The sequence below is a fragment of the Gorilla gorilla genome, chromosome 2 (assembly GCF_029281585.2).
Source record: "Gorilla gorilla gorilla isolate KB3781 chromosome 2, NHGRI_mGorGor1-v2.1_pri, whole genome shotgun sequence".
Classification (NCBI taxonomy): domain Eukaryota; kingdom Metazoa; phylum Chordata; class Mammalia; order Primates; family Hominidae; genus Gorilla; species Gorilla gorilla.
The window spans coordinates 64,495,332-64,513,115 of NC_086017.1; the positions used below are offsets into that span (position 1 = coordinate 64,495,332).

General features: G+C 44.7%; 1 protein-coding gene and 1 long non-coding RNA gene across 9 annotated transcripts in view; one reads left to right on the plus strand and one right to left on the minus strand.

Moving 5' to 3' along the window:
- CACNA2D3 (calcium voltage-gated channel auxiliary subunit alpha2delta 3) overlaps positions 1-17,784 on the plus strand; it is a 939,729-nt gene that overhangs the window by 499,387 nt on the left and 422,558 nt on the right. For all 3 annotated transcript variants that reach the window (XM_031009416.3, XM_031009417.3, XM_055383540.2), the window contains exon 11: positions 14,296-14,409. In XM_031009416.3, coding sequence (XP_030865276.1) covers positions 14,296-14,409 — 114 coding nt within the window. The remainder of the gene's footprint in view (positions 1-14,295; positions 14,410-17,784) is intronic.
- On the minus strand, positions 459-12,455 carry LOC109026355 (uncharacterized). Of its 6 annotated transcripts, none has more exons than XR_010132829.1 (3): positions 9,752-12,367; positions 3,699-6,616; positions 459-1,957 (listed from the first exon to the last, which is right to left on the minus strand). It is a non-coding gene; the product is annotated as an uncharacterized lncRNA (long non-coding RNA). The 6 variants fall into 6 exon arrangements; XR_010132832.1 differs by lacking the exon at positions 459-1,957 and having other exon boundaries at positions 4,177-4,557; positions 5,149-6,616; positions 9,752-12,407; XR_010132831.1 differs by lacking the exon at positions 459-1,957 and having other exon boundaries at positions 4,177-4,557; positions 5,607-6,616; positions 9,752-12,405.

A 17,784-nucleotide genomic window follows, 5' to 3' on the forward strand; every position in this document is an offset into this window, starting at 1 on the left:
ATTGTGGGCCAGGCTGGGCGCTGTGGCTCAGACCTTTAATCCCAGCCCTTTGGGAGGCCGAGATGGGCGGATCATGAGGTCAGGAGATCCAGACCATCCTGGCTAACACACTGAAACCCCATCTCTACTAAAAATACAAAAAATTAGCCAGGCATGGTGGCGGGTGCCTGTAGTCCCAGCTACTCGGGAGGTGGAGGCAGGAGAATGGTGTTAACCCGGAGCTTGCAGTGAGCTGAGATTGTGCCACTGCACTCCAGCCTGGGCGACAGAGCGAGACTCCGTCTCAAAAAAAATAGAAAAAGAAAAAAATTCTGGGCCAGCTCTGGCTGACACTGAGCAGATCTATAGGCATGGGACGGGAGAGTGAGACTGGCTGGCCATTTAAGTCATCTAGGGAACCAGATGCCAGCCAGTGAGGTCAAACCAGAGCACAGTGGGGAAGAGAGAATGCTAGGGAATGAGACCGTGGAAGCAGCAGGAGCCAAATTGAGTAGCATCATAGAGACACTAATGAGGGCTTTGACTGTGGAGTGGAAAGCCATTGGAGGGTCTAGGCAGAGAATGACATGGTCTTGAACTCAACAGCATTTTTCTGGCTGCTGTATTTAGAAGCAACCCTAGGAGGGCAAGGACAATAACAGGGAGGCTATTAAGTTATCTGGGTAAAGATAATGGTGACTTGGACTAGGGAGATAGCAGTGAAGATGTTAAGAAGCAGAGAAATAAAAACCACTCTAGGTATTTTAAATAGTAGGAGTTTAATTCGGGCAATTGATGGCATAAGGGATGGAAAAGCTGAGAAACCAGAGAATGAAGCAATCCACAGATTAGCATCAGCAGGAGGCATCTCCTCTCTAGGACAGGGGGTACAACAGGCAGGAGGGGTGACATCAGAGCCGGGTCACTGTGGCCATTCAGATGGGCCATTCAGAAGTGTGGAGGAGGCTACCCAAGAAGAACTGTGACTATGGAGGCAAGGACCTGTCCTGTGGAAGCTGGAACTATGGAGGAGACACAGTCACGGCCAGAAAATGCCTATGCCCTGAGAGCTTAGAGAAATTGCTTAGAAATACCTTGATTCTTTACTTGCTTCGTTTCCCCTTTGTATGATCCTTGTCAAACTGTTGGGGAGCTTGAGAGCTGTGGTTTGCAGGAAGAAGGCATGGGATAGTCTGAGAACAAACAGGCACTAAATGGAGCAACATCACCTTGAGGCGTCAAGCAGGAGCTGGGAGACCAGCAGAGACTCCCAAGGCCTTACTGCTGTTGGTCTGCAGGCAGCTCTGTAGGGCAGGCTGTTGTCATTTTGCAGGTGAGCAAGCAGAGGCCCAGGCAGGTGAGTCATTCACTCCACAGTTCATAACTTGGATTGTGGGTTAGTTACGCCTGACTCCAAAACTTGAGTTTTTACTACTCAGCTATACTGGCCTCTCAAGAAAGGCTAGGCCCTAATTTCTGGACTCTCTTTTACCAATAATACCTGTTGCCACGAAGATGACTGTTTAGATCTCAGTCCTGAGCCAGTGTCATGACTGCAGAGGAGAAGAGAAAAATCTGGAGAGAAGGTGCCAAGTCAACTTCCTCAGTACAAATCCAAAGGCCCGGTCACCTCATGAGCTCCAAGGGGCTGTTGGCTACAGGATGTAAACATTTATGTAAGAGTCCGTGTTTTGGACAGTACATCTCTGTTGACAGCAAAGTAATAGTTTTAGTGACACAGCCGGCGAGGACAGAGGACTAGGCTGCTGGGCAGGTGCCTTCTTAGGGCTTGGGTCTCTGCATCTCAGCAGGCTCTTTCCAGGTGGTGATATTGAAAAGACCTGTCACAATTTGAAAATTCTGTCTCATTTTATCTCAAAAACCTAGTGGCCAGAGCAGGGGTAGACTTCTCTGAGCTGTGGAGTCCGTTGTTTGGAAGTCTTCCCTGCAGTGAATTTCTGTTTCCCTGTTCTCTGGCCTAAGTGGCGAAGGAGAAAGGGTTAGGAGATTGTTGTATGGTTAAGTCTGTGGCCTCTGGAGTAAGGCAGGTTGGGCTGAGAAGCCTGACTCAGCCAGAGTTTGCAGGGTTTCTTGTTCACAGTTATTTGAGAATTTTAAGGTAATGGTAGCAAAGCGTTGAACCAAGTGTGGAGCTTTCTCAGTGTCATCTTGTGCAGCTGTGCATGTCACACACCCATGAGGTGGTCCTGGTGGTCCCTTTCTCGTGGGGTTGAGATTCAGCCTGATGAGGCGGGACCTGGCTCCCTTTCAGCAGTGCTGGGCTGGGTGAGAAGTGCCACCTCTGTGACCACTGAGACCCCAGGTCTCTAGACACAGCTCCCACTACAAATGCTTTGGTTCTCTTTGCCCAAGTCATTAGGAGTGTCTGCTCCCCTTCCTCTGTTTTCTGTTCCTTTCCCTGGTACCCTTTCTCTGTGCATCCCTTCCATCTGTCACCTTTGTTCTCAGACCCTCCTAAGACACTATTTCCCATAGCATGCGCAGTTTAATGCCGGCCTGCCAAGGTACTCCCACATGGGGGTTGTGGTCAAGGTGAGGAGATGCCATCCTCCTCTTGCAGACTCACAAGGTACTTGCGCATATCAAAGGCCTTGAGAAGTCCTGCAGTGAACAAACCTTTAAAAATGTGTTTACCCACACTTACTAACCCAGGAACACTTTATATCATACCATCATCTCCGTATTAGCATCTTGTAGAAGTTACAGCTCACCAACCACATTTTGGGGCATAATATTGTATGCTCCAAGAGGGTGTATTCACACTTTCACAGGGACTATTAAGACCCAGAGAAATCACCAACACATGGTGGACTTTTTTTACCCTGAATCTTTGTGAGGGAAGTATTTTTGAACAGGAAAACCCTCCATACCCCTGTAAAAATACCTCTGGAGTCTGGTCAGTCAGATAACCAGATGAGCTGAATATAGATCTTGGAAAGCAAAAAGCCAAATAAATGTTTTTTTAAAAACACAATGATAGGCCAGGCACGGTGGCTCACACCTGTAATCCCAGCACTTTGGGAGGCCGAGGTGGGCGGATCACCAGAGGTCAGGGGTTCGAGACCAGCCTGACCAACATGGTGAAATCCCGTCTCTACTAAAAATACAGAAAAATTAGTCAGGCATGGTGGTAGGCGCCTGTAATCCCAGCTATTCGGGAGGCTGAGGCAGGAGAATCACTTGAACCCAGGAGGGAGAGGTTGCAGTGAGCTCAGATTGTACCACTGCACTTCAGCCTGGGTGACAGAGCAAGACTCCATCAAAACACACACACATACACACACACACACACACACACGATAAATGTTACAAAATGTCCCAGCTTGAGATTGGTTGGCGATTAACACTATATTTGTTTGAGTGCACATTTATCTCATAGGGAGAAACATTTCATATCATCTATTGCCGGTGAGCTTTTAAATAGCTAAACTCTTTGACAAACACAGAGGTGGTTAATCTCCCATGAAAATGAAGCTTTATCTATTAATATTTTCTACTTCATCAATATGACCTTTAAGTGATATTATCTTCTTGTGTATTATGCCTGCCTTTACAAGTCAATATGAAATAAAAAGTTATTTCTTGAACACACACATACACGCACACACACACGTGCTTAAAATTGTGATCGTGGCTGGAGCTTAGAATGGTTCAGAGGTTACTATAATTGAATGGAGTTAATTCTGTTTTACAGTTACCTGCATTTCAGTTTTGGTATTTGCTCAGATGACTTAAAGGCTTGCAGTTGTTGATACAAATGGCTTTGAAAGGAGCATTCAAATAAACTTCTAAGCCCCTTCAAGCTCTTGATCTCTGCTGCATTCATTAGATTCTGTAAGAACACAGAGCCAGTTTGCCACAGTAGTTAGCATCTACCTTGTCATGTGACAACTGCAATTATCATTTTTGGCGATGAATGTGATCTTTGCAGTGATTACCTTTTAAAATTTTTTCTTAGCCAATTAAATAAAATTCAGTGACATTTCAAAGACTGTTAATCACAACCAAATGCTCTAAATGTCAGGATGCATTGAAAATTTCACTGCTAACTGATGAATCACTGAGCTAATTGTAGTTCATCATCAGGCCCTTGTCATTGTTATTATTATGGAAAACACTTTCATCACTCTCGCTATTCAATAAAAAAAAGTTTTAGACAAATATGAAGAGAAAAGATATTACTCATCAAACCATTTGAATTTAATTGCATTCTTCAAAATTCTCCAGCTACAGATTGCAGCAGAGAATACCAGGGACTCAGCCAGAGAAGAAAGTACTGTTTTTAAATAAACAGCTCCTGGCAACTCTTTATTCTAGTCCACATTATTCAGATATCTTCTTTTTTCCTCTCTTTCTTTCCATGTGTTTGGGAAAATTTTTCCAGGATGTTTTCAAATGAGTTTGTGAACAATGGCCCTAGAGTATTCTATTTTTTTCACCTTGAAGCTTCTGTGACCTCAAGCATAGATTACTTTTATGCATTGGCTTGTTGCTGAGTTTATTCAATGGTGCGAAGCTGTGTTTAATGCAGTCTCCCCAGAACATCTCCAGAACAACCTGTTGAGAAGACCAGGGTACAAGGCTGTTTTTTCTTCTGCAGTAAGGACAGAGTCTTAGCAGCTTCCCAGAGTTGGAAGGACAATATCCAGATATTTATTGAGACTGAAGTTTGGTTGAAGATGGACCTTTTAATGGGAGATGAGGGAGGGGGCTTGGCTAGGATCAGGTAAGAATCCTAATATTTCTGTTGAGGTTGGTGAACATAGCAAGGGAAAGATTTTGAGGTCAGGGGTTCAGTCTTAGGGTGTAAATTGTCCTTTTATGCTTTCTATTGAAGAATTGATGGGTCTTTCAAGAAGTTCCTGGAATAAGCAATGAGGTTATTTCCGAGTTTTACCTTCCTGGGCAAGCATTTTCTGGAATAGTAAGTTATATTGATAAAGACAGTAGAATAGTGGTTGCGTGGAAAGCTTTGTGGTGTGATAGCGGAGTTTCCAGGTGTTTCTACCTACTAACGTGACAGTGTCAGGGGCTGCGTCTGCTCATTAACTCAATTGCACGTGTGCAGTCGGAGTTGCAGGAGTGGCTGCCAGGGCCAGGACTAACATGAGGAAAGTGTCTGGGGCACCACATGTAAGGAGCACTCACCCTCAGGATCACAGCCCTGGTGACTCCCCTGTGACCCTGAAACCCTAAAAGGGATGGAGGAAGTAGAGGCAGGAGGAGGAGATTAATACTTTTGGAGCCCCACCACCTATCCATTTGCTTACTGATCTTCCTGTATTACTGAAAGGCCATATTGTGTGCTAAATTGGAGAGTAGATTCTAGAGCTTGATGGTCTGGATTCAAATCCCAGCTATGTCAGATAGTAGCTGTGTGACCTGGGGCAAGTTAGCTAATCTCTCTGTGCCTTAGTTTCCTACCTGTAAAATAAAGATAATGATAGCCTTGGAAGATTTTTCCTTAGCTCAGCTAAAGACAGGATCCTTGTCACATGGCCATGAAAGTTTAGGCTTGCAGAAGTTTGAAGAGTAAGAAAAATCGGATTTATTGGGCAAAAAAAGGGAAACAGGTACTAGTCCTGCTAGTACATGCTTCTTCCCACCTCACAGATTGAATTCCAGGTTCCTCACAGGAAGAGGAGGGACCAGGCTCCTCCCCGCTGCAAACTGGACACAAACTTCTGTGGCTCCATCCCAGTGCACATTCCTCCCAGTGTACAGGCTGGTTGGAGTTTTGCCAAGGAGTCCTTCCCACCTGGCTGTCTCAGTAGTACCTACCTCAGAGGCTAGTAAGGATTAAGTAAATTCGTGTTAATACACGTAGCCTGGCATATAACAAACATTGAACATTTAACCTGTGGTGTACCAACCACTTAAGGATGTTATTCTTATCTAGTCTGTGGAAGAATGAAAGCTCTGGAAGGAAACTTATCCCAGGCACACAGCTGTGTTGCTGAGATGACATCGAGTGCTTTCCCCTATGCCATGGTACCCCATGCGTGATTCGAGTTGGCTTTGCTGTGTCTCAGTATGGCCATAAGGCAATTCCATTCATCCATTTATCTATCTATTCATCTATCCAGTTATGTATGGTCTTCTCTCAAGTTACTGCAACTTCAGACTCCACATCAGATGTCTAAGTGCCTGAAGACTAGGCATTAATATCTTTAATTTGAATGCTTTATTACGTCTCTCATTCACCAGTGGCCAGCCAGCAAAGCCAAGAGTAGCCACCATCCCTCCCCAGTGTCATGGTTCAATAGATTGAACCTGCCAGGCACACTCCCACTCAGTGCCTTTGCACTTAACGTTTGCCCTTCCTGGAATATCTTTCCCTCAGATACTCACATCTCTCAGGTGTAATTCAAATATCACCTTCTCAGTGAGGTCTTCCCTGACTACGGTTTCTAGAATTTGCCCCCTCCCATTTCCTATCCTTCTTTGCTGTCTTCTTTCCCCACCCTTAACATCACCATTATCAAACATACAACGTAGTTTACTTATTTACCTTGTTTTTGTATGTCTTCCCTTTCATGCGCGTCCGTGTGAAGAGACCACCAAACAGGCTTTGTGTGAGCAACAAGGCTGTTTATTTCACCTGGGTGCAGGCGGGCTGAGTCCGAAAAGAGAGTCAGCGAAGGGAGATAAGGGTGGGGCCGTTTTATAGGATTTGGGTAGGTAAAGGAAAATTACAGTCAAAGGGGGTTTGTTCTCTGGCGGGTAGGAGTGGGGGTCGCAAGGTGCTCAGTGGGCAGGAGTGGGGGTCGCAAGGTGCTCGGTGGGGGTGCTTTTTGAGCCAGGATGAGCCAGGAAAAGGACTTTCACAAGGTAATGTCATCAGTTAAGGCAAGGACTGGCCATTTACACTTCTTTTGTGGTGGAATGTCATCAGTTAAGGTGGGGCAGGGCATATTCACTTCTTTTGTGATTCTTTAGTTACTTCAGGCCATCTGGGCGTATACATGCAGGTCACAGGGGATGCGATGGCTTGGCTTGGGCTCAGAGGCCTGACATTCCTGCCTTCTTAATAAGAAAAATAAAACAAAATAGGTTGAAGTGTTGGGGCGGTGAAAATTTTTGTGGGGTGGTATGGAGAGAGAGTGGACGATGTTTCTCAGGTCTGCTTCAAGCGGGATTAGGGGCGGCGTGGGAACCTAGAGTGGGAGAGATTAAGCTGAAAGGAGATCTTATGGTAAGGGGTGATATTGTGGGGTTGTTAGAAGAAACATTTGTTGTATAGAATGATTGGTGATGGCCTGGATACGGTTTTGTATGAACTGAAAAACTACATGGAATAAGGAGAAAAACAGGTATAAAAGGTCTAAGAATTGGGAGGACCTAGGGCATCTGATTAGAGAGTGCCTAAGGAGATTCAGCATAGTCCTGCCAGCAAAGATTATTTATTTACTTCAAGAGTTAAGAATGGCGGTTTGGGGATAGCACCAGGAGATATCAGCTGTGATGGCTTGGAGAAACAGTGTAAACCGGCAGTGTAAACAAGAGCAGGGCATGTATGAGTAGTTGAGAACGGTAAATAGGAGTATGACTAGACAGAAAATAGTAGGGATGACAAGTTTTTTTGGGGGCACAGTCTAAGTTGGTCCGGTGTCTGGAATGAGACTGGGGCCTAATAAAAAGGAGCATCTATACAGGAGCTTAAATGGGCTGTACCTTGTAGCATTCCAAGGACAGGCCTGAATTCTGAGAAGGGAAAGTGATAAAAGTATTGTCCAGTCCTTTTTGGTGGCTGAGCTTGGTGAGGTGTGTTTTTAAAAGACCTTCAGTCCATTCTACCTTTCTTGAAGATGGAGGACTGTAAGGGATATAAAGGTTTCACTGAATACTAAGAGCCTGAAAAACTGCTTGGCTGATTTGACTAATAAAGGCTCATCTGTTATCAGACTGTATTGAGGTGGGAAGGCTAAACTGAGGAATTATGTCTGACAGAACGGAAGAAATGACTGTGGTGGCCTTCTCAGACCCTGTAGGAAAGGCCTTTACTTATTCAGTGAAAGTGTCTATTTAGACTAAGAGGTATTTTAGTTTCCTGACTCGGGCATGTTGAGTAAAGCTAATTTGCCAGTCCTGGGTGGGGGCAAATCCTCGAGCTTGATGTGTAGGGAAGGGAGGGGGCCTGAATAATCCCTGAGGAGTAGTAGAATAGCAGATGGAACACTGAGAAGTTATTTCCTTGAGGATAGATTTCCACGATGGAAAGGAAATGAGAGGTTCTGAGAGGCGGGTTAGTGGCTTGTACTATAGCATAGCCTGCCTTTGCTGGTATGTGGCGATTAGGCCTGGTGGAACTGCCATCAATAAACCAAGCGTGATCAGGGTGAGGGACAGGAAAGAAGGAAATATGGGAAAATGGGGTGAATGTCAGGTGGATCAGAGAGATACAGTCGTGGGGGTCAGGTGTGGTATCAGGAATAATGTGGGAGGCCGGATTGACGTCCGGGCCAGGAACAATGGTAATTGTGGGACTTACCAAAGAGTGAGTACAGCTGAAGGAGCCAGGAAGCAGAAAGCATATGCGTCAGGTATGAGGAAGAAAATAGATTTTGGAAGTTACGAGAAATGTAGAGAGTGAGTTGAGCATAGTTTGTGATTTTTAGGGCCTCTAAAAGTATTAAAGCAGCGGCAGCCTCTGCACGCAGACATGAGGGCTAGGCTAAAACAGTAAGGTCAAGTTGTTTGGACAGAAAGGCTACAGGGTGCAGTCCTGGCTCTTGTGTAAGAATTCTGACTGCACTAACCATGCCTAGGAAGGAAAGGAGTTGTTGTTTTGTAAGGGATTGAGGTTTGGGTGATTAATCGGACACGATCAGAAGGGAAAGCACGTGTGTTTTTATGAGAATTATGCCGAGATAGGTAACAGATGAGGATGAAATTTGGGCTTGACTGAAGTAATGGGGGCTGTCTGTGAAGCCTTGTGGCAGTACAGCCCAGGTAATTTGCTGAGCCTAATCAGTGTCAGGGTCAGTCTAAGTGAAAGCAAAGAGAGGCTGGGATGAAGGGTGCAAAGGAATAGTAAAGAAAGCATGTTTGAGATCTAGAACAGACTAATGGGTAGTAGAGGGAGGTATTGAGGATAGGAGAGTATACGGGTTTGGCACCACGGGGTGGATAGGCAAAACAATTTGGTTGATAAGGCGCAGATCCTGAACTAACTTGTAAGGCTTGTCTGGTTTTAGGACAGGTAAAATGGGGGAATTGTAAGAAGAGTTTATAGGTTTTAAAAGGCCATGCTGTAGCAGACGAGTGATAACAGGCTTTAATCTTTTTAAAGTGTGCTGCGGGATGGGATATTGGCGTTGAGTAGGGTAAGGGTGATTAGGTTTTAATGAGATGGTAAGGGGTGCATGATCGGTCGCCAAGGAGGGAGTAGAGGTATCTTATACTTGTGGGTTAAGGTGGGGGGATACAAGAGGAGGACGCAAAGGAGGCTTTTGATTGGGAAGAAGGGCGGCAATGAGATATAGCTGTAGTCCAGGAATAGTCAGGGAAGCAGATAATTTAGTTAAAGTGTCTCAGCCTAATAAGGGAACTGGGCAGGTGGGGATAACTAAAAAGGAGTGCTTAAAAGAGTATTGTCTAAGTTGGCACCAGAGTTGGGGAGTTTTAAGAGGTTTAGAAGCCTGGCTGTCAATACCCACAACAGTTATGGAGGCAAGAGAAACAGACCCTTGAAAAGAAGGTAATGTGGAGTGGGTAGCCTCCGTATTGATTAAGAAGGGGACGGACTTACCCTCCACTGTGAGTTACCTAAAGCTCGGCGTCCGTGATGGTCTACGGGGCTTCTGAGGCGATCAAGCAGCGTCAGTCTTCAGCCAGTAAGCCAAGAAGGAGTCAGTCAGAGAGCCTTGGGCCAGAGTTCCAGGAGCTCTGGGACTGGCTGCCAGGTGAGTTGAACAGTCCGATTTTCAGTGGGGTCCCACACAGATGGGACGTGGCTTAGGAGGAATCCCGGGCTGCGGGCGTTCCTTGGCCCAATGGTCAGATTTCCGGCATGTGTAGCAGGTTCCTGGGGGAGGAGGTTCTGGAGGAACGTCTGGGTGCTACAGTTCAGGCGTCTGGAAGTTCTTGTGTGCTGGAAATATGGCTGGGGTTTGTCTCACAGTGGAGGCAAGGAATTGCAACTTTTTTCTGTTATTACACACCTTGAAGGTGAGGTTAATTAAGTCCTGTTGTGGGGCTTGAGGGCCAGATTCCAGTTTTTGGAGTTTTATTTAATGTCGGAGCAGATTGGGTAATAAAATGTATATTGAGAATAATATGGCCTTTTGACCTTTTAGGGGCTAGGGCTGTAAAGTGTCTTAGGGTTGCTGCCAAACGAGCCATGAACTGGGCTAGATTTTTATATTTGATGAAAAAGAGCCTAAACACTATCTGATTTGGGATAAAGAAAAAGGAGCATTAACCTTGACTATGCGTTTAGCTCCAGCCACCTTTTTAAGAATAAATTGCTGGGCAGGTTGGGGAGGGCTAGTCACGGAATGAAACTGTAAGCCAGAGCAGGTGTGAGGAGGGGAGGTAATAAAAAGATTATAGGGTGGAGGAGTGGAGGCTGAGGAAGAATTGGGACCTAGCTCGGCGTGTCGAGGAGGGGAGAGGTCAGATAGGTCTGTAGAAAAGGAAGATTAGAAAGACTCAGCGACTCTTGGGGTTGGTATTGAGGGGACAGGCGGGAGGGAAAGAAGGAAGATTTGGGACGAGTTGCACTGGGCACAGAGACTAGGAAGGGACTGATGTGTAAAAGAATGCCTGGACGTCAGGCACCTCGGACCATTTGCCCATTTTACGACAAGAATTATTTAGATCTTGCAGGATGGAAAAATTGAAAGTGCCGTTTTCTGGCTATTTGGAACTACTGTTGAGTTTGTATTGGGGTCAAGTGGCATTGCAGAAGAAAATAAGACGCTTAGATTTTAGGTCAGGTGAGAATTGAAGAGATTTTAAGTTCTTAAGAATACAGGCTAAGGGAGAAGAAAGGAATGGAAGGTGGAAGCTTGCCCATAGTGAAGGAGGCAAGCCCAGAGAAAAGAGTAGAGACACGGAGAAGGGGTGGGGGTTTCTTTCCCTCCAGAAAAGCAGAGAAAGGGTTGGGGCATGGAAATAAGGGATTGGGGCACGGAAATAAGTGATTGGGGCGCAGAGATAAGAAGTTGGGGCATGAAAATAAGCGACTGGGGGGTTCTTGCCCCCTAGGAAAGCGGGACTTGCTGCTAAGGGTGAAGGAGAAGGGGTTGAGGGGTACTTGCCCCTGCCCCAGAAAAGCAGGACTTGCCGCTAAGGGTGAAGGAGAAGAGGTTGAGGGGTACTTACCCCTGCCCCAGGAAAGCGGGACTTGCTGCTAAGGGTGAAGGGGAAGGGGTTGAGGGGTACTTGCCCCTGCCCCAGGAAAGCGGGACTTGCTGCTAAGGGTGAAGGGGAAGGGGTTGAGGGGTACTTGCCCCTGCCCCAGGAAAGCGGGACTTGCCGCTAAGGGTGAAGGACCAAGGCAGGCGTCCCTGCGTGGTCTGAAAGGTGAAATCAGAGAGGCGTCCCTGCAATGATTAAACACCAAGGGAAGGCTGCCTTCCCAGTCCATGACTGGCGCCGGAGTTTTGGGTTCACGGATAAAACATGTCTCTTTTGTCTCTACCAGAAAATGAATTGTAATTAAGAGAAGGGAGAGATTGAAGTTTGGCGCCAAGATTGAAAGGAGAAAGAGGTTGAGGGATAGTGAGGGAGGTTGGAGAAGAGAGTAAAAAGAGGCCGCTTACCGGATTTGAAATTGGTGAGATGTTTCTTGGGCTGGTTGGTCTGAGGACGTGAGGTCGTAGGTGGATCTTTCTCACGGAGCAAAGAGCAGGAGGACAGGGGATTGATCACCCAAGGGAGGTCCCCCGATCCGAGTCACGGCACCAAATTTCATGCGCGTCTGTGTGAAGAGACCACCAAGCAGGCTTTGTGTGAGCAACAAGGCTGTTTATTTCACCTGGGTGCAGGCGGGCTGAGTCCGAAAAGAGAGTCAGGGAAGGGAGATAAGGGTGGGGCCGTTTTATAGGATTTGGGTAGGTAAAGGAAAATTACAGTCAAAGGGGGTTTGTTCTCTGGCGGGTAGGAGCGGGGGTCGCAAGGTGCTCAGTGGGGGTGCTTTTTGAGCCAGGATGAGCCAGGAAAAGGACTTTCACAAGGTAATGTCATCAGTTAAGGCAAGGACTGGCCATTTACACTTCTTTTGTGGTGGAATGTCATCAGTTAAAGTGGGGCAGGGCATATTCACTTCTTTTGTGATTCTTTAGTTACTTCAGGCCATCTGGGCGTATACATGCAGGTCAGAGGGGATGCGATGGCTTGGCTTGGGCTCAGAGGCCTGACATTCCCAAAGAGAATACGAAGCTACCTGAGGGAAGAGATTTTTGTATGTTTCATTCCTAGTGCTGTGTGGGCACTTAGCAAATAATTTTAGAACAAATGAATACACTTTGCAGATTTTAATAGAGAAGGTTTTTACTTACTGAAGGTTGAAGATTTTTTATGTGTTTCCCATCTCGCAGCATTGACATGTAATTGTAGGGATTTTAAAGGACATGGTATTACTTTCAATTGCATCATTAATAGCATTAATTAAGGGAATTTTTCACCCCGATTCTAGGGAAGGACATTCTGCTCTGGCAACCATATTAAGTCACTCTAGCTGCCTACCACTCACAAAGGCTGAGAGCTGCTAAAATCTTACATAAAGCTGAAAGTTGAAGAAGTCTAGGGTTTTACATACCAGTGAGCGCAATCTTAGAACTTCAGCATGCCATACATGCTAACGTATAAACTAATACGTAAGTTTACATGCCAACAATATAAATTTGAAATGAACCCTTATTAAGAAAATACTTGGGCTTCTCAAGTGAATTGTCATGTTACTGACTTTCTCTCTATATGCCTAAAACCTCCTTGATTTTATTATATGCTGCATTCTGTACTCATCAGATCCACCCGAACTAGCCTCATTTAGATTTTGAAAGAGATATTGTCTCTCAGGTAGCCCATTGTTTGTATATTGTGTCCCTAAAACATTTCTGTGCCAACTCCTTTGGGCTTATTTCCTAAAACACAGTCCATACCTGAAGGTAAGAGAGGTTGTGCAATCCTAGACTCTTCCTTCCCACCTCATGTGTATTTTTTGAAATCCCCCTGTGATCTGTATTTGGATCTATTGGAAAAAAAAAAAAAGAAAAAGCCAAGCTCGATGAAGTATTTAAAGATATTTATTCTGAGCCAAATATGAATGACCGTGTCCTGGGGTGCAGCCTCAAGGGGTCCTGAGAGCATATGCCTAAGTTGTGGTCATGTTACAGCTTGGTTTTATACATTTAAGGAAGACTGAAGTTACAGGCAAAGACATAATACATGTAAGGTATACATTGGTTCAGCCTGGAAAGGCAAGACATTTCAAAGGGATAGGGGGCACTTACAGGTCATAGGTGGATTCAAAGATTTCTGACTGGCAATTGGTTGAAAGAATTAAGCTTTGCATGAAGAGTTGAAGTCAGCAGAAAGAAATCCTTGAGTTAAGAGGGGTGTGGAAGCCAGGGTTTTGTTATGTAGATGAAGCCTCTAAGTGGCAGGCTTCAGAGAGAATAGATGGCAAATATCTCTTTTCAGACCTTAAAAGATGTCAAAGTCTTAGTTAAATCTCTCCTGGATTAGGAAAAGACCTAGAAAGGGAAGGAAATTCTCTAGCGAATGCAAATATCCCCCACAGGAGAAGACTTTATATGACCATTTCCAAATAAATAAATATATTTTGGAGTAAAATACCTTGATTTCCTTCAGGGCCTACTATCTGCCTTTCGGTGCTATGCCAGAGTCAGGTTGGAATTTTGTATATTATTGCTACAAAGAGTCTGTTTTGTCAGTCTTAAGATTGTGGTTTTAACATTAGTGCTGATCAGTTCTCCCAAAACTCCAGAGGGAGGGGGTATAACCAGGTATGTCTTACCCTTCCCCCACTTCCTAGCATGGCCTGAAGTACTTTTTCAGATTTCTTTGGGATTCCCTTGGCCAACAGTAAGGTCTGTTCGGTTGGTTGGAGGGCTTAGAATTTTATTTTTGGCTTAAAGATCCAATTTGTCAGAGCAAATGTGGTGATCTGTGTGTAAAGACTTTTTGTGTAGGTTGTTTTGGTGGTGGACAGTGTGCTGTCATTTTAAAAGGCTTTCTTGGTCCCAGGTCTCATGTCTCTGATTTTTCACTGATACACAGAATTCTCTGATGTGTATACTATTTTGAACTTATTTCTTTCCCTAGTTCAACCACACGGGACAAGGAAGTATCTGCAGTCAGGCCATCATGCTCATAACTGATGGAGCGGTGGACACCTATGATACAATCTTTGCGAAATACAATTGGCCAGATCGAAAGGTAAGTTGATGCTGATGCCGTCTGTGCAGTGGACTCCATTGAGAATCTTTACTGTAATCTCCAGCTTGTCCATGAGTAAGTGCCTCATGTAGACTTAATCTCATAATGATCTGTGGTTTCTCAGCCTTGTGTTTTTTGGTTGACCAAAACTGAAGACCGGCTTTTCTTGTTTTCAAAAATGAAACTTATGGAGGAGAGAAGAAACTTGTAAAGACATAGTGGACGTATTCTGTGAAAAGATTCATTGTGAAGTGTGCTTCATCCATATTGGGCTGTGCTTTTCTTTATTTTTATTTTCCCTTGAGGCAGAGCTGCATGTTGGGCCCAGCATCTATAGAATGGTGAAATCAGTCATGGTAGCCCTGCAGGCCTCTCCTTTACATATTGTGTTTGTATACTTCCTCCCACGGCCCCCATTACCACCCAGAAACTTCTCTCTATCTCCCACTGCTGTTCTTCACCATTGTCAGAACTTGTCTGTTCTCTATTCTGATCCTGTCTTTGCTTTCCACGTTGACAGTTATTAACCTTTTGAGGCCATTCTGTGGTTATTAATTGACTGATACTAATATTTTTGGTGTATTCTGAGTGCCTGAACTCAGAGGTTTCTCAAGCTGTTATCTTGCCTGAGTTCCCTGGGGAGATCTTTAAAATTATGTATACCTGTATCCTACCCCACCCCTCCAGCAGCAAAATCTCTGGGGATGTGGTTCAGTAATCCATGTTTTTAACAAGTTTCTCAGTGGGCACCAGCCAGTAGACTGACAATTGGTGGTCACTGTCTCACCTAAATGGTGGAATTTTAGCAGGGAAAAGACATCAAAGTGGGTGCTCTTCTGGGGGTATCACAAAGGTGTTTTTCTACTGCATGTGCCAGTAGTGTTATCCTGACTGTCTCTATAGGTACACGAGTCAGTCCAGGCCAAGTTCTTACTGCTTTATCTGTTTTGCATACTTAATTTCTTGGAATTAAACTAATTAAACACACTGGTAAAAAGAAACAGGAGACAAATGACAGCTGTGTCCTCAACTCTATCTAGGGAGCACATACTCTGAACATGAGATGGGAGGTGTCTTTCTATATTCCCTTAGTCACTGTTGGTCCACACCTGTCACTGCCATCTCACCTCACCAAGTGTGAGCCTGGTCTTTAAGACTATGTACATTTTGTGCAACATGGTCCCCAAATGGGTGCCAACTCCTTTCCCTGCTATCCAGTCTTGAAAAGAGCCATCACCTCTGAAGCTGGAGAAAAAGCTGGCGGTGCTGAGCTGACTATGTGGGATTCTGAGATGTCTCCTGCCCAGAGGATATCCAGGAATAAATTTGATCAACCATAAACACTGAGTTCAGTCCAACCCTTGAAGTAGATGGAGGTTCACTCTTAGACAGGGTTATATTAGATGTCAGCAGTAGTTCATGTGGTAACTTCCAGAGACAGGTAGAGGCCAGAATTAGTCCATAATAAACATACATGATGTGAAAGGAGGAGACTGCTTGACACAATTGCACCTCTGTAGCACACGGCCCAGTGCTGAGTGTCTGGCAGGGCCTAATGCACAGCCCTGCCAGGTGGCTGAGTGACTGAGGGTGCTAAGAGGGAGGCTCCAGTATAAGTAAACATGAGTAGGGCCATGGACATTTTGCAGCCAAATAGAATGTTCACAAATGTCATGACATCTCAAATCATGGTGAAGGATATTTTGCATTATTTAGAGCCATTTATAAAAGCAGAAGAAAGTGAAGGGGAGTTTTAATAAGCAGCTCTATGAACAGCAAGTGTTTTTTCATGTGAGTCTCACATGTTGTATCACATGAATCTTTCCCACTTGGTGACATTCAATGGATAGCATTTACCCAAGAATATTGGTATTTAAATGCCCTGTCCTTACTTGTAGAGGCATAGGATGAGGGCTGCAAAGTCCTAATTCTCCAGACAGAACACAAATTTCAGTGTATCTTTCCAAATGAATAGTATTCATTTTAGGCCAGATGTGTTCTTGGATTAATTGAAACCAGAATTCTGGAAATTTCAACATTACTTAAAGCAGTTTCATCTACTTATCAAGTATTATCAAGCAGACGTGGATTTTCTTTCTGTAGCAAAAGGGTCTTCTTTTATGATTACAAGTTAACAGCAGTCTTTCTTACCCTCTGGCCTATTCTGGAGAGTTCCACGACATTCTTATACATATACATTCTCTTCTTTATGAACTTCCATGTGAAGGTGCAGGTAATCAACTCGCATAAAAACCCAATACGAGTCAGCATTGTGTTAAAGTGAGATGATGAGCAATGTCTGAGCAGTCATCTTTCTCCATTATTTTGAATGTTAGCTATTCAGTAGAGAGTTGTGCCATGTTGTAATTGACAATCTTCAAGATTGTAAAAATGGGAAATGGGTTCAGGACAGAAAAAAATGATCTCAAGGCTGGAATGTGATTCCCATAAAACAGTAGTTCTCAAACTTGAGTGAGCTTCGGGATCACCCGAGGGCTTGTTCCTCTACAACTTCTGATGCAGTAGATCTGAGTGAGGCTGAGAGTTTGCATTTCTAACTAGTTCCTGAGTGCTGTGGAGGCTGCTAACTAGTTCTGAGTGCTGTGGAGGCTGCTGGTGGGGAACCACACTTGTGGAACTACTGCCACAAGAAATAGCCCAAAGAATAGGGTTTAGATACTCTGTAGGCTTTGCCATATTGCTGCCCTCTGTTGACTTTTACAAGGACTCATTTCCTCAGTTGAATTCAATGCACAGGTTTGTGTTTCTTGGTTCATATTCTGTCTTAAAAACTGTCAATTACCAATCAACATTAAAAGTCAAGATATTTGTATTAGTCCATTTTCACACTGCTATAAAGAACTGCCTGAGAGTGGGTAATTTATAAAGAAAAGAGGTTTAATTGACTCACAATTGTGCATGGCTGGGAGGCCTCAGGAAACTTACAATCATGGCAGAAGGGGAAGCAGGCACATCTTACATGGCGGCAGGTAAGAGAGTGAGTGAAGGGGAAAGAGCCTCTTATGAAACCATTAAATCTCATGAGAACTCATTCACTGTCATGAGAACTGCATGGGGGAGACCACTCCCATGATCCAATCACCTCCCACCAGGTAGCTCCCTCAACATCTGGAGATTACAATTCAAGATGAGATTTGCGTCGGGACACAGAGCCAAACCATATCATTATTCTATAAAATTTTAGAGTTGTAGTTTCTCTCATAATGGGTTACACCTGGCACTTTGGGTCCAACATTCCTATATGACAAGGCCGCTGCTGGCGCTGAGCAGCAGCTGTCCCCATTAGGCAGCAAATGCATGCTTCCTTTGGACATGACCCTCATCACCACTCTTCATTTCCTCTCAGCCCACTTC